We start from the raw sequence: 17,410 nt of genomic DNA on the forward strand, positions 1-17,410 counted from the left end.
ACTTGCTCAAAGGTCTTCTTTTACTTCCTTCCTTCTGCTTATTGTCTCAACCAATACTTTAATCCGCCCCCCAATATTCAGGGGATAAGCTTCCCAGTAAGAAGGGTTAACTACCTCTTCCAGCGACCAGAAGATTATCCTCATCCTACAAAACTAGTATTTGAAAAGGGAAAGAAGAACACAAATTGTGGAAAGATTAAAAAGATAAAATGAGGAAACAGGGAGAAAGGGGGAGGTAGAAGGGACCCTTGGGAATAATACCCCTCACCCTGACACAACGTCCTTTGGGGTCTTTATGTGGCTAAAATGTGGCCTTGAATTTTGACAATATCTCTCGCTTGCCTAGACAAGCTGGAGAAGGCACTTGTAGCCACAGATGACATCTGGGCATCTAGAGACAAAGATGACACCAAACTGGGAGGGGTGGCTAACACCCCAGAGGACAGGATCACACTTCAAAACGACCTTGACAGATTAGAGAACTGGGCAAAAACAAACAAGATGAATTTTAACAGGGAGAAATGTAAAGTATTGCACTTGGGCAAAAAAAATGAGAGGCACAAATACAAGATGGGTGACACCTGGCTTGAGAGCAGTACATGTGAAAAGGATCTAGGAGTCTTGGTTGACCACAAACTTGACATGAGCCAACAGTGTGACGTGGCAGCTAAAAAAGCCAATGCAATTCTGGGCTGCATCAACAGGAGTATAGCATCTAGATCAAGGGAAGTAATAGTGCCATTGTATTCTGCTCTGGTCAGACCTCACCTGGAGTATTGTGTCCAGTTCTGGGCACCACAGTTCAAGAAGGACACTGACAAACTGGAACGTGTCCAGAGGAGGGCAACCAAAATGGTCAAAGGCCTGGAAACGATGCCTTATGAGGAACGGCTAAGGGAGCTGGGCATGTTTAGCCTGGAGAAGAGGAGGTTAAGGGGTGATATGATAGCCATGTTCAAATATATAAAAGGATGTCACATAGAGGAGGGAGAAATGTTGTTTTCTGCTGCTCCAGAGAAGCTGACACGGAGCAATGGATCCAAACTACAAGAAAGAAGATTCCACCTAAACATTAGGAAGAACTTCCTGACAGTAAGAGGTGTTTGACAGTGGAATTTGCTGCCAAGGAGTGTGGTGGAGTCTCCTTCTTTGGAGGTCTTTAAGCAGAGGCTTGAGAACCATATGTCAGGAGTGCTCTGATGGTGTTTCCTGCTTGGCAGGGGGTTGGACTCGATGGCCCTTGTGGTCTCTTCCAACTCTATGATTCTATGTCACAAGATGTCACAGACCGCCTCTCCCCATATAAACAGACCTGGACTTTGCAATCATCATCCGCGGCCCGTATGCAGCCCCCAAAAGATTGCCCAGAAGGGCTGAAAAAGGTTCCCCACCAATGGTATATGTTCTTGGCACCAGTTCCTGGGGGATGAGGCACTTTGGGGCCCCCTCCAGGTTTCTTTTATTTGAGGGAGGCAGGACCCTCGTGTGTGTGATAACAGGGTGCCGCGTAGGACGCCCCCTCAATCATCCCAAGAAGTTGGCACTTCCGTACACATTAATGATGTGCAGGAATTGTGAGAAGTCGCTGGAGAGAAAAATAAGAGAAGGAATGGAAAGGCTACACAACACGCCTGCGTTGAGCTTCTGTTCACCAGATTGTGGGCAAACTACGCATTCAGTCTGCTGATCTAAGCATATGCCAGGAACGGGAAAACATTAGACCAATCTGTCCAAAGCATTACTACCCCTAAGTAGAATACTGGGAACCATGAAAGAAATTTTCTAATATCTTAACACATTAAAAATATCTTCTTTTGCGGTCTTGAAGAAGAAAGTTGTGCGTTAGTTTGGTTTTTTTAAAAAAAGACTATTTTAAAACTACCACAACATAATGAGCGTTTAGTCGACTTTATTGCTGAGTTTTGGCAAACGTGCAACTTTCCTGCGTTTACAAGGAACGGAAATGCAAATTGCTCAGGAAAATGCTAGAAAGACACCTGAACCTTTTAAAAATAGTGCCTTTTCCCTCTCCTGGCGAGCTGGAAGTTCATTCCTCCCCGCCTTTCACGTTACAAATTATCGTTTACGTAGCCCCGTGATCCATGTGCTGGCGATTTTTCTGGCACATCAAGAGCACGCAAAACCTTTTCCTGTGGCTTATGCCTTTGGAGCAGCTGGCTGGCTAGGAAGCCATCATTGTGACCGTCTGGAGATTATCGGAAGAGAAGACAGAACTATAACAGCAGCTGGAAAACAAAGCAAAAAATTGTGCAGCTGTGGAGTCTCTCTGTAGGATTATCTATTTCTTTTCCGTCTTGCTATGTATGCTTCAGCAGCAACCTGTAGGAAGGGCAGGCAATGCAGGCAGGTAAAGACAATAATATACCGTATTTTTTGCTCTATAAGACTCACTTTTTCCCTCCTAAAAAGTAAGGGGAAATGTGTGTGCATCTTATGGAGCGAATGCAAGCGGCGCGGCTATCCCAGAAGCCAGAACAGCAAGAGGGATTGCTGCTTTCACTGCGCAGCGATCCCTCTTGCTGTTCTGGCTTCTGAGATTCAGAATATTTTTTTTCTTGTTTTCCTCCTCCAAAAACTAGGTGCGTCTTGTAGTCTGGTGCGTCTTATAGAGCGAAAAATATGGCACCTTACGACTGGGAATCGCATTCCAGGTCATGAAATCATCACCAACTATACATTTGATAAGAAGCCATGCAGTGACTTATAAGGTTAACAAATCACAAACCACATGATCTCAGTGGCTCTAAAAGCAGAGCAGGCTAAACTCTGAACTTTTGATGGAACCAGTTTTCAAGTGGGGACTTTGTAAGAATGTGCAACCTCAACGCAAAATACTGGCCACAAACATTCATTCATTCATTCGATGGGAAAGGCCCAAGAGAGGGGAAACTGACTGAAGAGGAGCCGGCAAGTGCGAGAAAATGAATTTGGTTTCACTTACGGAGACAGACTGCCCCCTAGCCTTCAACAAACAAAAAAAAATGTACATAACAGTATTATCGCCATCAACATGTTTCTACTTCGTTTTCAGAAAATCTGGACGGAAAGTGTAGCTTTTGCTATAAGAAGGAAACTTGGCAACGACCTGCAAAGCATGTATGTTCTCAAAATCTGGTCTTTGAGCAGATTGGTGGCCTTCTACATGCTTGCTACAGAAAAAAAAGGGGGGGATTAACAGGTGAGGAAAGCTTTCAGTCAGAAGAAGCATGATCTGCAGGGATTTCAAAAGCACACACGCAAATCAAGGGTCATTTAGTCCAACGCCTTGCAATGCAGGAATCTAAACTAAAGCATTCAGGACACAAGGCAAGCAAGCAACAGCCCTCTCCCGTTCTTGTTGACAGCACTGAGAGACAAACCACATTTGAATCTATATACAACACTTAGCTATCATGCCTAGTAGCTGATAAGGCTTTCCCTCCATGAATTTGTCTAAGCTCCTTTTAAAGTCATCTAAGCTTGAGGGCAACACTTATGAACTTCTGGCGGTGAAATCCATAAACAGAATTATGTCCTGTGTAAAGTACTTTCCTTTGTCGGCCCGACATCTCCTTACCCAAAAGTTTTGTTGGGTGGTGGGTTTCAAGAATTATAGGAAAGGACCCCTTATTACCAAAAATGAAAGAACGGCTGTTATATTTTGAAAAGTAAAAACCAACACACCCTAAAAGTTCTTGAGTCTTTTTGAGGAAGACCCCAAAATCCGAAATTGTTGAACTTTTTTTCTTTTCAAAAAACACAAAAAATTCCCCACACTTGTGGTTTTTCGATTGACTTGCCCAAGATACAGGGAGAAAGACCTACATTGGCTCCCAGTACGTTTCCGAGCACAATTCAAAGTGTTGGTGCTGACCTTTAAAGCCCTAAACGGCCTCGGTCCAGTATACCTGAAGGAGCGTCTCCACCCCCATCGCTCTACCCGGACACTGAGGTCCAGCACCGAGAGCCTTCTGGCGGTTCCCTCACTGAGAGAAGCCAAGTTACAGGGAACCAGGCAGAGGGCCTTCTCGGTAGTGGCGCCCTCCCTGTGGAACGCCCTCCCACCAGATGTCAAAGAGAACAACAACTACCAGACTTTTAGAAGACATCTGAAGGCAGCCCTGTTTAGGGAAGCTTTTAATGTTTGATGTATCACAGTATTTTAATATTCTTTTGGAAGCCGCCCAGAGTGGCTAGGGAAACCCAGCCAGATGGGCGGGGTATAAATAATAAATTATTACTATTATTATTATTATTAGAAGCATTGTCTTTTGGAAATTCCCCCCGGATGTTGATTTCGCCTTTGAAATCCCGGATGTCTGGCAGCCCTAGATATAGACTTAGCTGAGATGTCAAAATTGGCATGTGTAACCATTTGTTAAAGACTGGAAACCTCTCATGGACTTCTTGTGTGAAAAAGAAAATGGTATAATGATTACCTGAATTGGAGAATTGAAGATAATGTTTGTTGATATAGAAAGCGGCTTCGTTGGGTGTTGGAGTTGGATTGGACAAAGTGAATATTGTTTTTATATAGCGGATAGATGTAGAATCAGAAGCTCTTTACTTTCTGAATCTTATTTTTCTAACTTTCTCTTTTGATCTCTTTTCTCTTTTTTATTTTTCTTTCTTTCTCCTCCCCGCCCCTTTTTGTGTTTTTTATTGTATCTAGATAAAAGTCTTGGTTTGGTTTAAAAAGGGGGGAAGATATTAAGCTTTGTATTTGCCTTTATAAACCTTAAGACTATTTAGATCTAAATAGATAGATAGATAGATGATAGATAGATAGATAGATGATAGATAGATAGATAGATAGATGATAGATAGATAGATAGATAGATAGATAGATAGATAGATAGATATTGAAAGGGAGGAGGAAACTCTAAGCACTCTCTCAACACCATGCATAAAGGCATGGCATTATAATTGGCAAAAATACATTTAGATTTTGCAGGCAAAAAAATCTCCCTGAGTGTCATAAAAGGTTTTATTTCAGGGTGGCTCAGTGGTTTCCTACAACCTAGGCTCAGAATTAACAAGAATACAGACTGACAATAGTTTGAAAAATGCAAGGAGAAAATAATTATTTGAGACAACAACCTGTGTACCACTGATCAAATGATATGCTGCATTTTCTAACCAAGCAAGTATTGCAATAATTTAACATGCAATCCTCGTCAAGTCTCTTTAACAATGTGGAATGTAAATGAACATTAAAATTCTGAAATGTCCCCCTTCACATGATATTAATCAACAAATCTGATAACAAGCTATACTGAGCCACTCATTTTTGTGGGGGAATTGGTTTACATAAAGGGCCCTTTTTGATCAAGTAAATTTTGTCACTTAACAGATCAAAGCCAAAATGAGACCAGATGAGCCATGTTCATTTCAATATTTTCAAATTTGACATTCTGTTATGGTGCTGAAAGGAAAATACAGTCCAGTTAGAGGCCTGACAAAAAATTAAGCATTTAATACAGAGTAACAATGATATGGAAGATTAGCAATTACTTTTTATATAACACGAAAACACTCAGAATGTGGGAAACATCTAGGGACTCCAATGTCATAATGCATTTGGCAATGAATATTAAAAAATACTTTTAATACCTTAATAGATATAAACCCAAAAGCAGATTCCAATAGATTTTTTTTTAATCAGTGGTACTTTATAAAATACAAATTGGGGGGAAATACCTTCAATAATGATGGCTGTTGAAGTGTTTTGTTTATATGGTAGTTCATCCATTTTGGAAATGTGAAAAGGAAAAAAATTGGGAAGGCTTTGATTTTATGCTGACAGATTACAGAAGGTGTAAAAGTTGTTTAATTAATTTAAAATGGACCAGTTAAGGTGATGGAAAGCAATGAACAACTTACGAAAACATCAGCAAAACCCTCAGTTGCTTATTTTTTGAGGCTGATCCTTGCTGCATTGCTATCCAGCTGCTTCTGTCAAATTCAAGATATGATTTTTGACATGTTGCATTCAAGCTTGGGAAAGTTCTGTAAAACAAGGAAGTTCGTTTGGGGATAAGCCATGTTTCTTTAATACTAGTATGATAAATTCTGCAGTAATAGTTGGCTGTATACACCTTTCTTCTTAAGTAAACTGCTTTTAACCCTAATTTTTTTTTTCCTATTTTGTTGTTTTCAAGACTTAACTAACAGTATCTGGTCATTAGGTACTTTTCACAGCTATTCTAGAATGGGGGGGGGGGGAATAACAATGGCAGGAGGTAGAGCAAAAGCTGGGTAAAGTATCAACCTCTTAGAAGCAATCTCTTGAAGGCACAAAAAAAAAAAAAAAATCTGAACTTAAAACTCCAGGCCTCCTGTTTTGTAGAGATACACATGCATGGATTGTATATTTGAATTAATCTTTAAAATACTGTATATTTTAACAATGCCAGTTTTCACAGATCATGCGTTTGAAAAGCCAAGAGCTATGATTTAGTTATTTGGATCTAGCAAGACAAAGATCTTGTTCATCGCAGATGGCTGGGATTCCAGCTGCGAAAAGGGGACTCGTCCTTATCTCAGCCCCTGGCTTGTAGTGCATCCATTTAATGAGATAGGCAAGTTTGCGATAAACTTGTGGCTCGTGATACATTTTCCAGTGTGCTGAACGTGTTACTATCCCTGCGAATGGAGCATTCACAATACAATCCCAGCAGCTGTTTCGATTTCATCTTCCTTTCCGAGAAATCCCAAGGAACTTTTGAGTTCAGCAATCATACGTACCAGTTTAATTAAAAATTACAGCCACCTTCCCAATTCATTTTCCAGAGGTAAAGATTTGTGTGACACTTCATTTGTGCAACGATTATAAAATCTCATTTTCCATCTTGCAAGGAAACCTGGCTCAGTTAACTCCCCGACGACATGGTGACCAACAGAGGTCTCCCTATTTCCCCATCTTAACAGGGAAATCCAAGTTACGTCAAAATGCTTGCAGTTGAATCCATATCATTTGGGGTTACTGGAGAAAGCTGTGACAGGGGTATGTGGGTATTTTCTGAGATGCCTCATTCATTTCTTTTTTTTTGGCAACGCAATGCAACTGATGCGGGTTATAAAAGCAGCCAGTGTCGCCGCAGGAAACAAAACACGGAGAGGATTCATATTGCAATTTTCCTGCAAGTAATTCAAAGTGTGTGTGTAACCACTTGGGAAGCTAGTCCATCTGTATTGCCTTGTGAAGAGGCAAGAAGAATCCTACCACACTTTCCGCTTCAGATAATAATAATAATAATAATAATAATAATAATAATAATAATAATAATAATAATTTATTTATACCCCACCCATCTGGCTGGGCTTCCCCAGCCACTCTGGGCGGCTTCCAACAAAGTATTAAAATACAATAGTCTAATAGGGCTGCCTTCAGATGTCTTCTAAAAGTCTGGTGGTTGTTTTTCTCTCTGATATCTGTTAGGAGGGAGTTCCATAGGGCGGGTGCCACTACCAAGAAGGCCCTCTGCCTGGTTCCTTATAACTTGGGCTTCTCGCAGCGAGGGAACCGCCAGAAGGCCCTCGGCACTGGCGTTTGAAATTAGCCAGGCACATTTTGCACACAGTTTTCCACCACTTGCGACCCAGTTTCAACCACTTGGGGGCCAGGACGGCACCTGATGCCTCCAGCACCTGGAGGTGCGGGCCTGAGGATCATTAGATCTGGACCATTCTTGCCCACTAAGACCCCCTCCTGTAGAATTCTATCAGTTATTTTTTATCTGCACAATTGAAATGAATTTCTGGAACCAAAATGCTTCTTCTGTGAAGCCTGAGCAGGAGCAGTCACCATTAAGAAAGAGGTCAGAATAGGCCTGCCACATTTCAAGAAGTAAAAATCCAGACATTTGACAATTTTTGAAAACCCCCCCCCCCATGGTAATTTTCCTGCCCATCAGCAATACCAGCTGCCGTCTCTCCTGCTTGTACATGCCAGCCAGAGCTGCCTGCACATAACCCGAACATTTGCCCCCGGATGGGCATGTAGACCCCCAAAAGAAGACATGTCTGGGATTTTCCAGACGTATGGCAACCCTAGATAGGCCAAGAGAGAGGGAGGGAGAGAGACTGGCCTTGGATCAAGTCACTTTTCTTCTTTAAGTTCTCAAAATTCTTAACCTAGCTCAAGGTGGTCATCTGAACTAGCCAGAGGTTTAACTGAGAATCAATCAGTCAGTCCATCATTTGAAAAATAAGACTCTAGTTCCATCTTGCCCAAAAATGGCAATTAGACATTCCATTTTGGGGACTGTAACCTTGGTTTAAGGAGCCATTTGGCACCTAGTTTATATATCCGAGTTTCTAACACTGCTTCTGGTGGAGTACCGAACTGTGCTAAAATCAACATGTCAAAATGATCCCGGCAACTGGCCTTCCATGAAGCTACATGTAAACTACATAAATTACCACACGGTAAACTGTATCGCTGTTGATAATAGTAAAAAAAAATAATTATCACTAACACATGGTTTGAAGCTAATAAGTAGATTATAAATACCATTAAAAGTCAGTCATCAGAAGAATGATTATGCATTGAGAACTTAGTACATTCTTCATTTTTCACTGCATTGAAGCTTAGGCTTACATTTGCACGATGGACAGCTTGTTTCAAGCTTTTATCGATATGCACGAAACGTAAAACTAGATCCCTTGCAAGAAAGCATTTACTACACCCCTATGAGATTTTCTAGTGACATATATAAACCAGTGGGATGCGGGTGGCGCTGTGGGTGAAACCACAGAGCCTAGGACATGCCGATCAGAAGGTTCGCGGTTTGAATCCCCGCTATGCGGTGAGCTTCCGTTGCTCGGTCCCAGCTCCTACCTACCTAGCAGTTCGAAAGCACATCAAAGTGTAAGTAGATAAATAGGTACTGTTCTGGTGGGAAGGTAAATGGCGTTTCCGTGTGCTGCTTAGAAGCGGCTTAGTCATGCTGGCCACATGACCCGGAAGCTGTCTGAAGACAAACGCCGGCTCCCTCGGCCTATAGAGCGAGATGAGCGCCGCAACCCCCGAGTCGGCCACGACTGGACCTAATAGTCAGGGGTTCCTTTACCCATATAAACCAGTAACTCCGCTATTGTGACTATATTTTTAATTATTGCATTTAAAGCCTGCCTTTAAGAGAACTCAGGGGGAGTCTCCAAACCAAGCACTAACAAGATCTAGATCTGCTTAGCTTCAACAAGTTTGCTTTCCGTTCCAGTAATAGCCCTGGCTGTCTAGAAACTACATTTCCAGCATACAACTCAATGGCTTGAATTTAAAGGTAGTTCATAGAGTAACGTATCTGATCCAAGCCTGATATTGGGCAATTCCCCCTCCCCTAGGGGTCCCTGTGCCCCGTCACATATTGTTCAGAATAGTCCTTCAACTTTCCTTTAGGGGCATACTTGCTTGCAGAGAGAAGAACAGGGTCAAAACTTTCATTGATAACTTCTTTAAGCTTCCCACCTCTTCTTTAAAAAACAACAACCAGTATCTGCATTGAGCTCCAACTGATCTCTTTAAAGTCCTAGCTTGGAAATACAGAACTGATTTCAAAGTAACTCCAGTTTTCATTTTAAAAAAAGATGATTTTATTGGTATCATGTTTCAAAAACATAACACGACACATAACTTATTAGGGTACATTGGACCTCGGATTATTAACTTAAAATTCCTCCTTGGGCTATCACAAAATCTTGGAGGAAACAGAAATTTGGAAGTTAAATACTGGGGTAGAGGACTCATAGCAAAAGAGAAAATAAATCAGAACACAAATAATTACCTAGGTGAATTACTAGGTTCTTAGTAAGCGGCAGGAGCTCAATTTAGCCCAATAGACAAATAAGGTCACCTGGCCCCCTAATCAACAATGCAATAAAGAAATGCAATAAAGAAATCAGTGGTACAAGGTTGCACTAAGGAAAATGTTAACTCTTGTGTCATGATAAAATTTGGAGCAGAATTAAGCCCCAGGACCTGCTTCACCAAACTTTTTAGGTTGGTGGGCAAATTTGTAAAGTAGAGACACTGTCATGGGCACATCCTCTACAATCAGCTACAAAAGAGTATGTTTTTCAAGCCTAATTTCAGCAGGGTTGGTTCTGCAGTACCTGTGTCCCTGCTACAAGGGCTGGGCAATATCTGTTTTTCAACATCAGGATGTATCAGCAGTTAGCTCACAGGAGCTGGAGGGGCAGAGCCTTCCTTAAATTGCTCCACTGGGGGCAGGAAGCTGAGTGAACCCCGGTAATGTTCCGGTTCGCATGAGCTGGGGAGGGGGGCTTCCTCAAAGCCACAGGCAGCTAAGGCAGGCAAAGGGAGCCCAAAAAAGTGCTTGCCCGGAGCCTTCTCAGATTCCCATCTGCCTGCCTACCTGCGCCTTTGCCACCTGCCTGCGCCTTTGCCATCTGTATTGCCAGCTCAAAATGTCTGAAACCGGCATTGTGATCTGAATGCCGTACCGGTTTCTGACCATTTACCGATACATTGCCCAGCTCTATCTGCGACATTGGAGACCCCTGCACCAGGGTAAAATTCACTCTCGAGTTTCAATGAACCCCTGCACTGCTTTGTAACAGGTTCATAGTGGGGTTTTTTTAGTACACACAGGAATGTACAGAAAAAGGTTTACAAAAAAATTAACCAATCTCCTCCGGCATTCTCTAAGTTGCATAAGCACACTCTTAAAATAAAAAGATGATAAGGCAAAACATGAAGTTATTTTCCCTAGCCTATTTGAGAAGTTGTTGGGAGACAGAACAGACCCCAGCAAGCTTAAGAATTTGGTAGTTTCATCTTCTTGTTCATTTCAATATGGGTAATCAGACCCCAGAAAGCCAGTCAGGGATGAAGTGCTTCAGGTTGCTAAAAAATATTTGACAATATTTTGAAACAGCTGCTTGGGTCCATAGCAACTCCATTAGCTTGCAAGAGTTAACTTCTCTTAGGTTCCCAGCTTACATGGCTTACCAATAAGGCATGTAGACAGTACAGTTGTGATACAAAGAACAAATCAAAATTAAAGACAGAGGAGGAAAGACCAACAGTTGCGGCGTTCTTTGTTGTTTTTCAAACCATCTGCCTGAAATGAAAAAAGGAAATCATCAGAACAACTGTTCAACGGGTGATAAAATATAAAGGATGGAAAGCATAACTTTAGAAGGAAATATAACAGCAATCAATTCAATATTTAACTGGCTTAATGGATTTAAAATTGAGTAATTTAAAGCTGATGGTAGTCAGAACAACCTAGGAAGAGGCCTCGTGGAGTGATGAAGGAGAATAGGCCTGCTGTAAATAGAAGGGGAGGGTTTTAAAAAATAATACTTAACACTGGAGAATAATGGATGCCCAAAGCTGTAAAGGCAAAATAGACACATTATAATCTGGTGCAAAATTTTATCTATAGGGTAGATGGCAGGGGCAAGGAGGCATGACTGGTCTGGCTACTTCTGGGTTCCTCCCTCCCAGGAAAGAACCTATCAGAGACCAGTCTGCCCTATCATTTGTAAAGTGATTGGATCAGATTTCTGAATGTTCTTGTTTTTCTCTCCCGTTGTCCCTTATGCCTTGTCTATTAGAGCATAACCCATTTTGATAACCTCGATTTTTATTCTGTGTGCAATATTGAGAGCTTAACGAAGAAGGAATAAAATTAATACCTACCGGTCAAGTCACTTTGCTGCATTTCTTTAAACGTGAGCTTCTGCCACACAAGAAAAACAAGCCCTCTTGCTTTCTCAAATGTGAGTGCGGCCATACCATTCTTGAAGCAAGAACTCCCTTTGAAAGCCTGGTTCTGAAGTTAGGTAGCCAGCTGGTAATTTAAATTGTGCATAAAAGGATTTTCAGCATTTGGCTTCAAGGCCAAATTGTTTTATCATTTATAAGGTTGAAATAGTGATAGTGATTCAGCTCTTTTCGTGAATATGGGGGGGTGGGGGTCGCCACATGGAATGGTCTCTCTTTTTTTTCAATTTTTTTTCTTTGTTATCATGGGCCGTAGTATAACGTCATTATTGCTTTTTTTTCTTTTTTTCCTCAAGACCATTCCATCTCTTTATTTTTTTAAACATCTTAAAGTGATAAGGAGATATATGCAAAGCAGTCATACACTGTATCATTAAAACTCATACGTAAAATACGTACACAAATCCAACAAAAGGCTAGTACATAGTAAAGCCTAAGTATACTACTATGCAATATTATGAATACGTAACTTTAGAGACTTCAGTTTAGTAATGTTATCTATTATTATTTCTGAAAACATTCACAAAGATCTTAAATGCAAATTTCCATTCCATACTTGGAATAAAACAAAACAAAACAAAAATCTATGTTATAACAACTCTTGGTCATCTTGTTGTGTGACCAATTCTTTAAATTACAAAGAACCCAAAGAATTCCATAATGTTTCTGTAGGAGTAATAAAAACATTGCATATGTTCCTAATATGATGTCTTTAGCAATCATTTACCGAAATGTAAATGCAACTCGAACATCAATCACTCAAAAGACGGGACCAATCAGCTGCTTGAGTCTTATCTGAAATCCAAATTCACCACTTTCACCCAAACTCCTCGAAGTACAAATATGCAAAAGTACATTAGAAAATGCTAATGCAACACAGGAACAGTTCTAGCATTCTCAGCAATCCGCTGAATCATCTTCTCCAAGAACGAGATTCATTGTCGTCGTCTTCTTCATCATCATCTTGAAGCAATGAGTCATCTACCAGGGATTCTTCCTGAAACTGAAAAAGAAATGTTTCGTAAGACCATGCCGGGAGCACTGAAGATATGAAATTCCCTAACGAAAAGGGGTGTGTGGCATTCAGGCACCTTTTAGGACTATGCAAATTACTTCTGCAGTTTGAAAGAATGGGAAAAACACAATCAGAATGTTAGCATCTTCCATGCCAAGTGTTGTTGTTTATGAAGATTAACAAATGGTGGGAAATTCTACAGATCATGAGATATACATCTCATGCTGGGATTCATTTATTTATGTTAAGCCGTTATGCTGCTGCAAACTGTATAATGCTTTGAAAAGCTATCTAATAAATTCTAAACATCATTGATTTATTCTGTAAGTGACATGAGGTATGGATAATGGTTGTAGGTCTTGTCTGGACAAGCCAACTTCCAAAATGTGATTTATGTTCCTGGCTAGTTTTGGCAAACCACCGTTTAACCACACTTCAGTGTGCATGTAACAGCAAACCATGGCTAGGTACAAATGGAAAAGAAAATTTCCAATCTCTTCGTTGTAACTGCACCAGAGGACTAGAGGGGAGAGCATGAGTCATTTGCTCATTTATTTTACATCCAAACCGGTCGCTCTTGTTATTTTGGACCAGCCCACACAGGGCTCACCAGGGTTGAAGTCCTGTGCTCTGAACACTCGACAAGACAGCAGATGCATATTCAGTTTTGGTTTGCATGCCACATTAAAACATCGTTAAAATAAACTTTTTAATGTAGACATGCATTGTCCTGGTACATGTGCTGAAATCGTAAGCTAAAACACTCCCCCAGACCCCTTCCTGCTGCTGTTGTACTGCTGGGAAACAAACCATGGTTTGGCTAGTCATTATAGCCAACCCTGGACTTGTGGCTTCTTTCCCTCCAAGCAATCTACAAGATGTAAGCCCTAAACAAACCTTGATATCTAGTAATGCACATATATTTTACTTTCATCCTGAGAATTTTGGATAGGGCTGAACCCAAGTAAGGGTCTATCCACTATTGAGCCAAAATTCTCCTCTAATTATTTATTGAATATAGATAATTACTTATTATTTATTTAAATGAATATAATATTTTTGCAATGAACACATACTACTAGTTCAGAACGAGAGATAATCCATTCCAATGAGAAGTTATGAAACTAATTTTTCATAAATGGAGTATGCATTTTCTAGGAGGTGCTTACGCAAAGGTCAGAGCCAAAACCCATAAATAACAGAAAATATCCTGACATTGGAACAGCAACTCTGACAAAATTTATAGTGAAAGCAATGTAGGTTCTCACTCATAATTTACTCTACAGCTGATACATCCAGGACCTGGTGATTACAAATATTCTATTTCAATACTCCTTGGTGTCTGTGCTAGAAGCACTCGTGAAATTCTATCTTAGGAAAAGCTGACATTTAAGAAATACAAAATGCTTGAGGGAACTTTGATTGGAAATCCATTATGTATGGGAATTTATTGAAGAAAAGAGGGGTTCTGTAATAGTGGAAGAGAACGTAAATTAATATAACCTGGTTAAGTAAATCAGAAAAAGGCCAATGCATACAGGACAGAAAACATGACTTAAGTAACAGAATGTATATTAAGACTATGAGCTAGTAAAAGGGAAAAAAAGGGAAAATATAGGTGTGTGCTGTGCCAAAACTATTACAAATGCAAAGTACACAAATTCAGAGAAAATTAAGGACTCCCAATTGCATCACAAGAAGATAGCAAGAGAGTTTGCAGTATTTTTACATTCAGCATATACACCAAGTAAGATCTGAATATCAACCTCTTGCAATAGTTCTGCATGAAAATTATTATCTGAGCATGCTATTTTGAATGCACTAGTTTGATGCTGTAGATAGAACCGGAAGTCTCAGTTTTAAATTTCTGCTTAGCCACAAAGCAATCTGGATAGCTATTGACAACTCACTCTCTCACACACAGCTGGTGTAAGGATAAATACGATAACATGACCCCTAAACTACTTGAAAGGGGGAACAGTAAACAAAATGTAATAAATATATAAAAGTTGCTCCAATGTGCAATACATGGAAATTGTAGGGATATTAAGACGAAAGTGTGCATATGAACTACCCACTCAACTTTTGAATCATAATCTATGAATGGTATCTGATCAAGTCTTATTCCTAGTACACTCACTGAAATAATGGACACTTATTAATGTATTATTTTACATTTTACTAATATGAAATAAATTGCCTTTCTTCAGTGGGTCAACTGAGTATGATCTGGTTGCATACTATCCCTAAGAGCTTTATATTGACATCCTCTTTTCAATAATTGTTTTCAAGTTTTCTGCTAATATTTCTGTTACCAAAAAGACACTCCAGAGAAAACAAGTGGTATTAGTGTTACAGAATCACCAGAGCTGTTACGAATCCGCAAAAGCTATCTTTATTAAACAGCAACAGTAACAAGTTTTCCATTCCTTCGTCTGTTTGTCAAGGAGGAGGAGACGCAAACTTACTTCTTCTTCATCTGGTTCAGTCTCCTCCGTTTCCATCGTTGAGATATTTGCGACCGGCTTGTTCCAAGCCAACTTCAGGTCTTGCCCTTTGAAGCGAGATCCATGGATAGCAGCCTAAAGAGAACAGCAATATTCTCTTTATAACGAAACATGTCCTCTGGGGGAAAATGGTTGAATGGCAACAAATACCAGAATAAACAGCATGCACCTCTGCGTAACTAGGCTGCAACTGAAGTAATTGTCCCAACTCTCGGGACTTTTGTTTTTAGGACAGTATTTCACTATGCCACATGGCAAATCACTTTGGAAAATGTGTGTATTAACAAAAGCAGGTTATGATATAGCATTGGGAGGTGGGTTGTTGTTTTTTTGGGGGGGTTGTTATTTAAAGAACAAATCAACACCCCAGTGGGCATCCCCAAGTCCTTTGGCAAATTTTAAGCCTAGGTTTCAATGCAGGTGTGCAGTATACAAGGTATACTGCAGTCTTAGTATTCTATTGCAGATTACTATTTCAAAGGTAAACGTGCATGCAAAGCTTTCCAGATTTCTTTTGGTGTCTACACATACACAAGGCGATGAAGAAAAATGATTTTTTTTAAAGTCCTGAATTATTTCAACATGCAGGTAGCATGCTGTTCAGAGAAGCCAATTGTTACTGAACAATCTCCTCATTGGTGTTTTGCTTTTGAAATATTGATACTTTTTAATCTTCATACATTATTACTACTGCCCAAAACGGGGCATCCTGAAAATAAAACTGAGTTGGTTTTTTTAAAAAAATAAACTTAAAGAATATAACCTATTCTGCCGAAAAGCATTCCATTTTCTGTAAAGGCTTGGTAATTGAAATGTAAAAAATAAAAAAATTAACCTATGGGATATTCATGCCTTCTTAAGTACCAGCTGCATTAAGTGGCTGCTTTGGAAATAGTATGTTCAAATTAAAGTAACATGAACTAGCATAAATCAGTGTTAGCAACATTCCGAAATAACTGCCACAGTCACAAAAGATTTATAGTACAATCTGAAAGTACAGCATAATGTGAAATGTGGAAACAATTACATGTTTGATGACATCTGAACATGAATTGTGTGATATTAAGGTCCCCAGGTATAAATTTTAAATCTGTACATATAAATTTATGATCAATTTTAAAAGATTCCATGCCTATTAAAATGCACCACAGGAGTGGGTTTTTTGCCCATGGTCTCATCACAATGTCACAAACTGGAATTTTTAAAGAATACTTATATATGACATTTGGGTTCAGAAACAACTTGTAATCTTTGAAAGAAATTACTGCAACATAAAAATGCAACATTTTATGACTAGGGAATCCTCCTCACCCTTCCAAGCTCAAATGCACACGGCCATAAAACTTAAACCTCTTTCATTCAAGACAGTAAAATATTAGCTACCATTCCTTCAAAGAAAGCTATAACTACTTTGAAGATTAACTTCTACTACCAATTATTATTTATAATATATTTGATTTGCTAACAAGTAGAAACTTAACTTGCAGATATTTGATTTATACACTATGAACTCTTTTTTTGTTAGTTTTACAGCTAATCAAGTTCCTCTTCTTGTATTCGAGAAAATATTCATATCCATAACACAATCAGATTGAAAGTTTTAGAGAAAACACAAATCTGTTGTTCCATTCGCAATGTCACAAAGGACCCCTTTTCCAGGCACTCAGGGTTTTGGAGCACATCTTTGGGGCCTTAATCTTTCCAAAGTAATTTTGCACAAAACTTTGCTTCGCCATTTAGTGATGAAATACTGTTAGAAGCTGCAAGGTGTTAAAGAGAATCCTAGTTGACGATCCCTGTGCTCACAAGCATGGAAAACAAACGTGTTACAAGGAATTTAGGCCGTAGTTCTTTCTAGCTTTCATAAAGAACATTTTCTCTTGATTCTTCAACTAAAAACTGAGAAAGAGAACTACTGTACAACCAAAGAAAACACCAATATGAAAAAAGCTGATAAATAGAACAGAGGTCAGCGTTCCAAACTGCATTTTACACACACACAACCATGAAGGGAAGAATTCAATGTAGTGCTGTGGCAATCATTCCCTAGGTCAGCAAACTTTTTCAGCAGGGGACCGATCCACTGTCCCTCAGACCTTGTGGGGGGCTGGACTATATATATATATTTTTGGG

At 39.8% G+C, this 17,410-nt stretch overlaps 2 protein-coding genes across 6 annotated transcripts in view; both read right to left on the reverse strand.

The window, feature by feature from the left end:
* Positions 1-1,892: 1,892 nt before the first annotated feature.
* Positions 1,893-11,802, reverse strand: LOC310676326 (uncharacterized protein). Its single transcript, XM_083438162.1, has 5 exons — positions 11,672-11,802; positions 10,976-11,087; positions 6,987-7,097; positions 5,884-6,009; positions 1,893-2,246 (listed from the first exon to the last, which is right to left on the reverse strand). Exons 1-5 carry the CDS (start codon positions 11,763-11,765, stop codon positions 2,183-2,185), a joined length of 507 nt encoding a protein of 168 aa, XP_083294288.1. The 5' UTR covers positions 11,766-11,802; the 3' UTR covers positions 1,893-2,182.
* A 135-nt stretch (positions 11,803-11,937) lies between these two features.
* The window catches only part of RBM26 (RNA binding motif protein 26), a 47,654-nt gene continuing 42,181 nt past the window's right edge, over positions 11,938-17,410 (reverse strand). For all 5 annotated transcript variants that reach the window (XR_014510437.1, XR_014510438.1, XM_083437712.1 and 2 more), the window contains 2 exons: positions 15,239-15,352; positions 11,938-12,758 (listed from right to left, as the gene is read on the reverse strand). Coding sequence is in view for 3 of the 5 variants with exons in the window: in XM_083437712.1 (XP_083293838.1) it covers positions 12,669-12,758; positions 15,239-15,352 (204 nt within the window). In the remaining 2 variants the exon portion in view is untranslated. The remainder of the gene's footprint in view (positions 12,759-15,238; positions 15,353-17,410) is intronic.

This window comes from Podarcis tiliguerta (assembly GCF_965153285.1).
Source record: "Podarcis tiliguerta genome assembly, chromosome: 4".
Taxonomy (NCBI): Eukaryota; Metazoa; Chordata; class Lepidosauria; order Squamata; family Lacertidae; genus Podarcis; species Podarcis tiliguerta.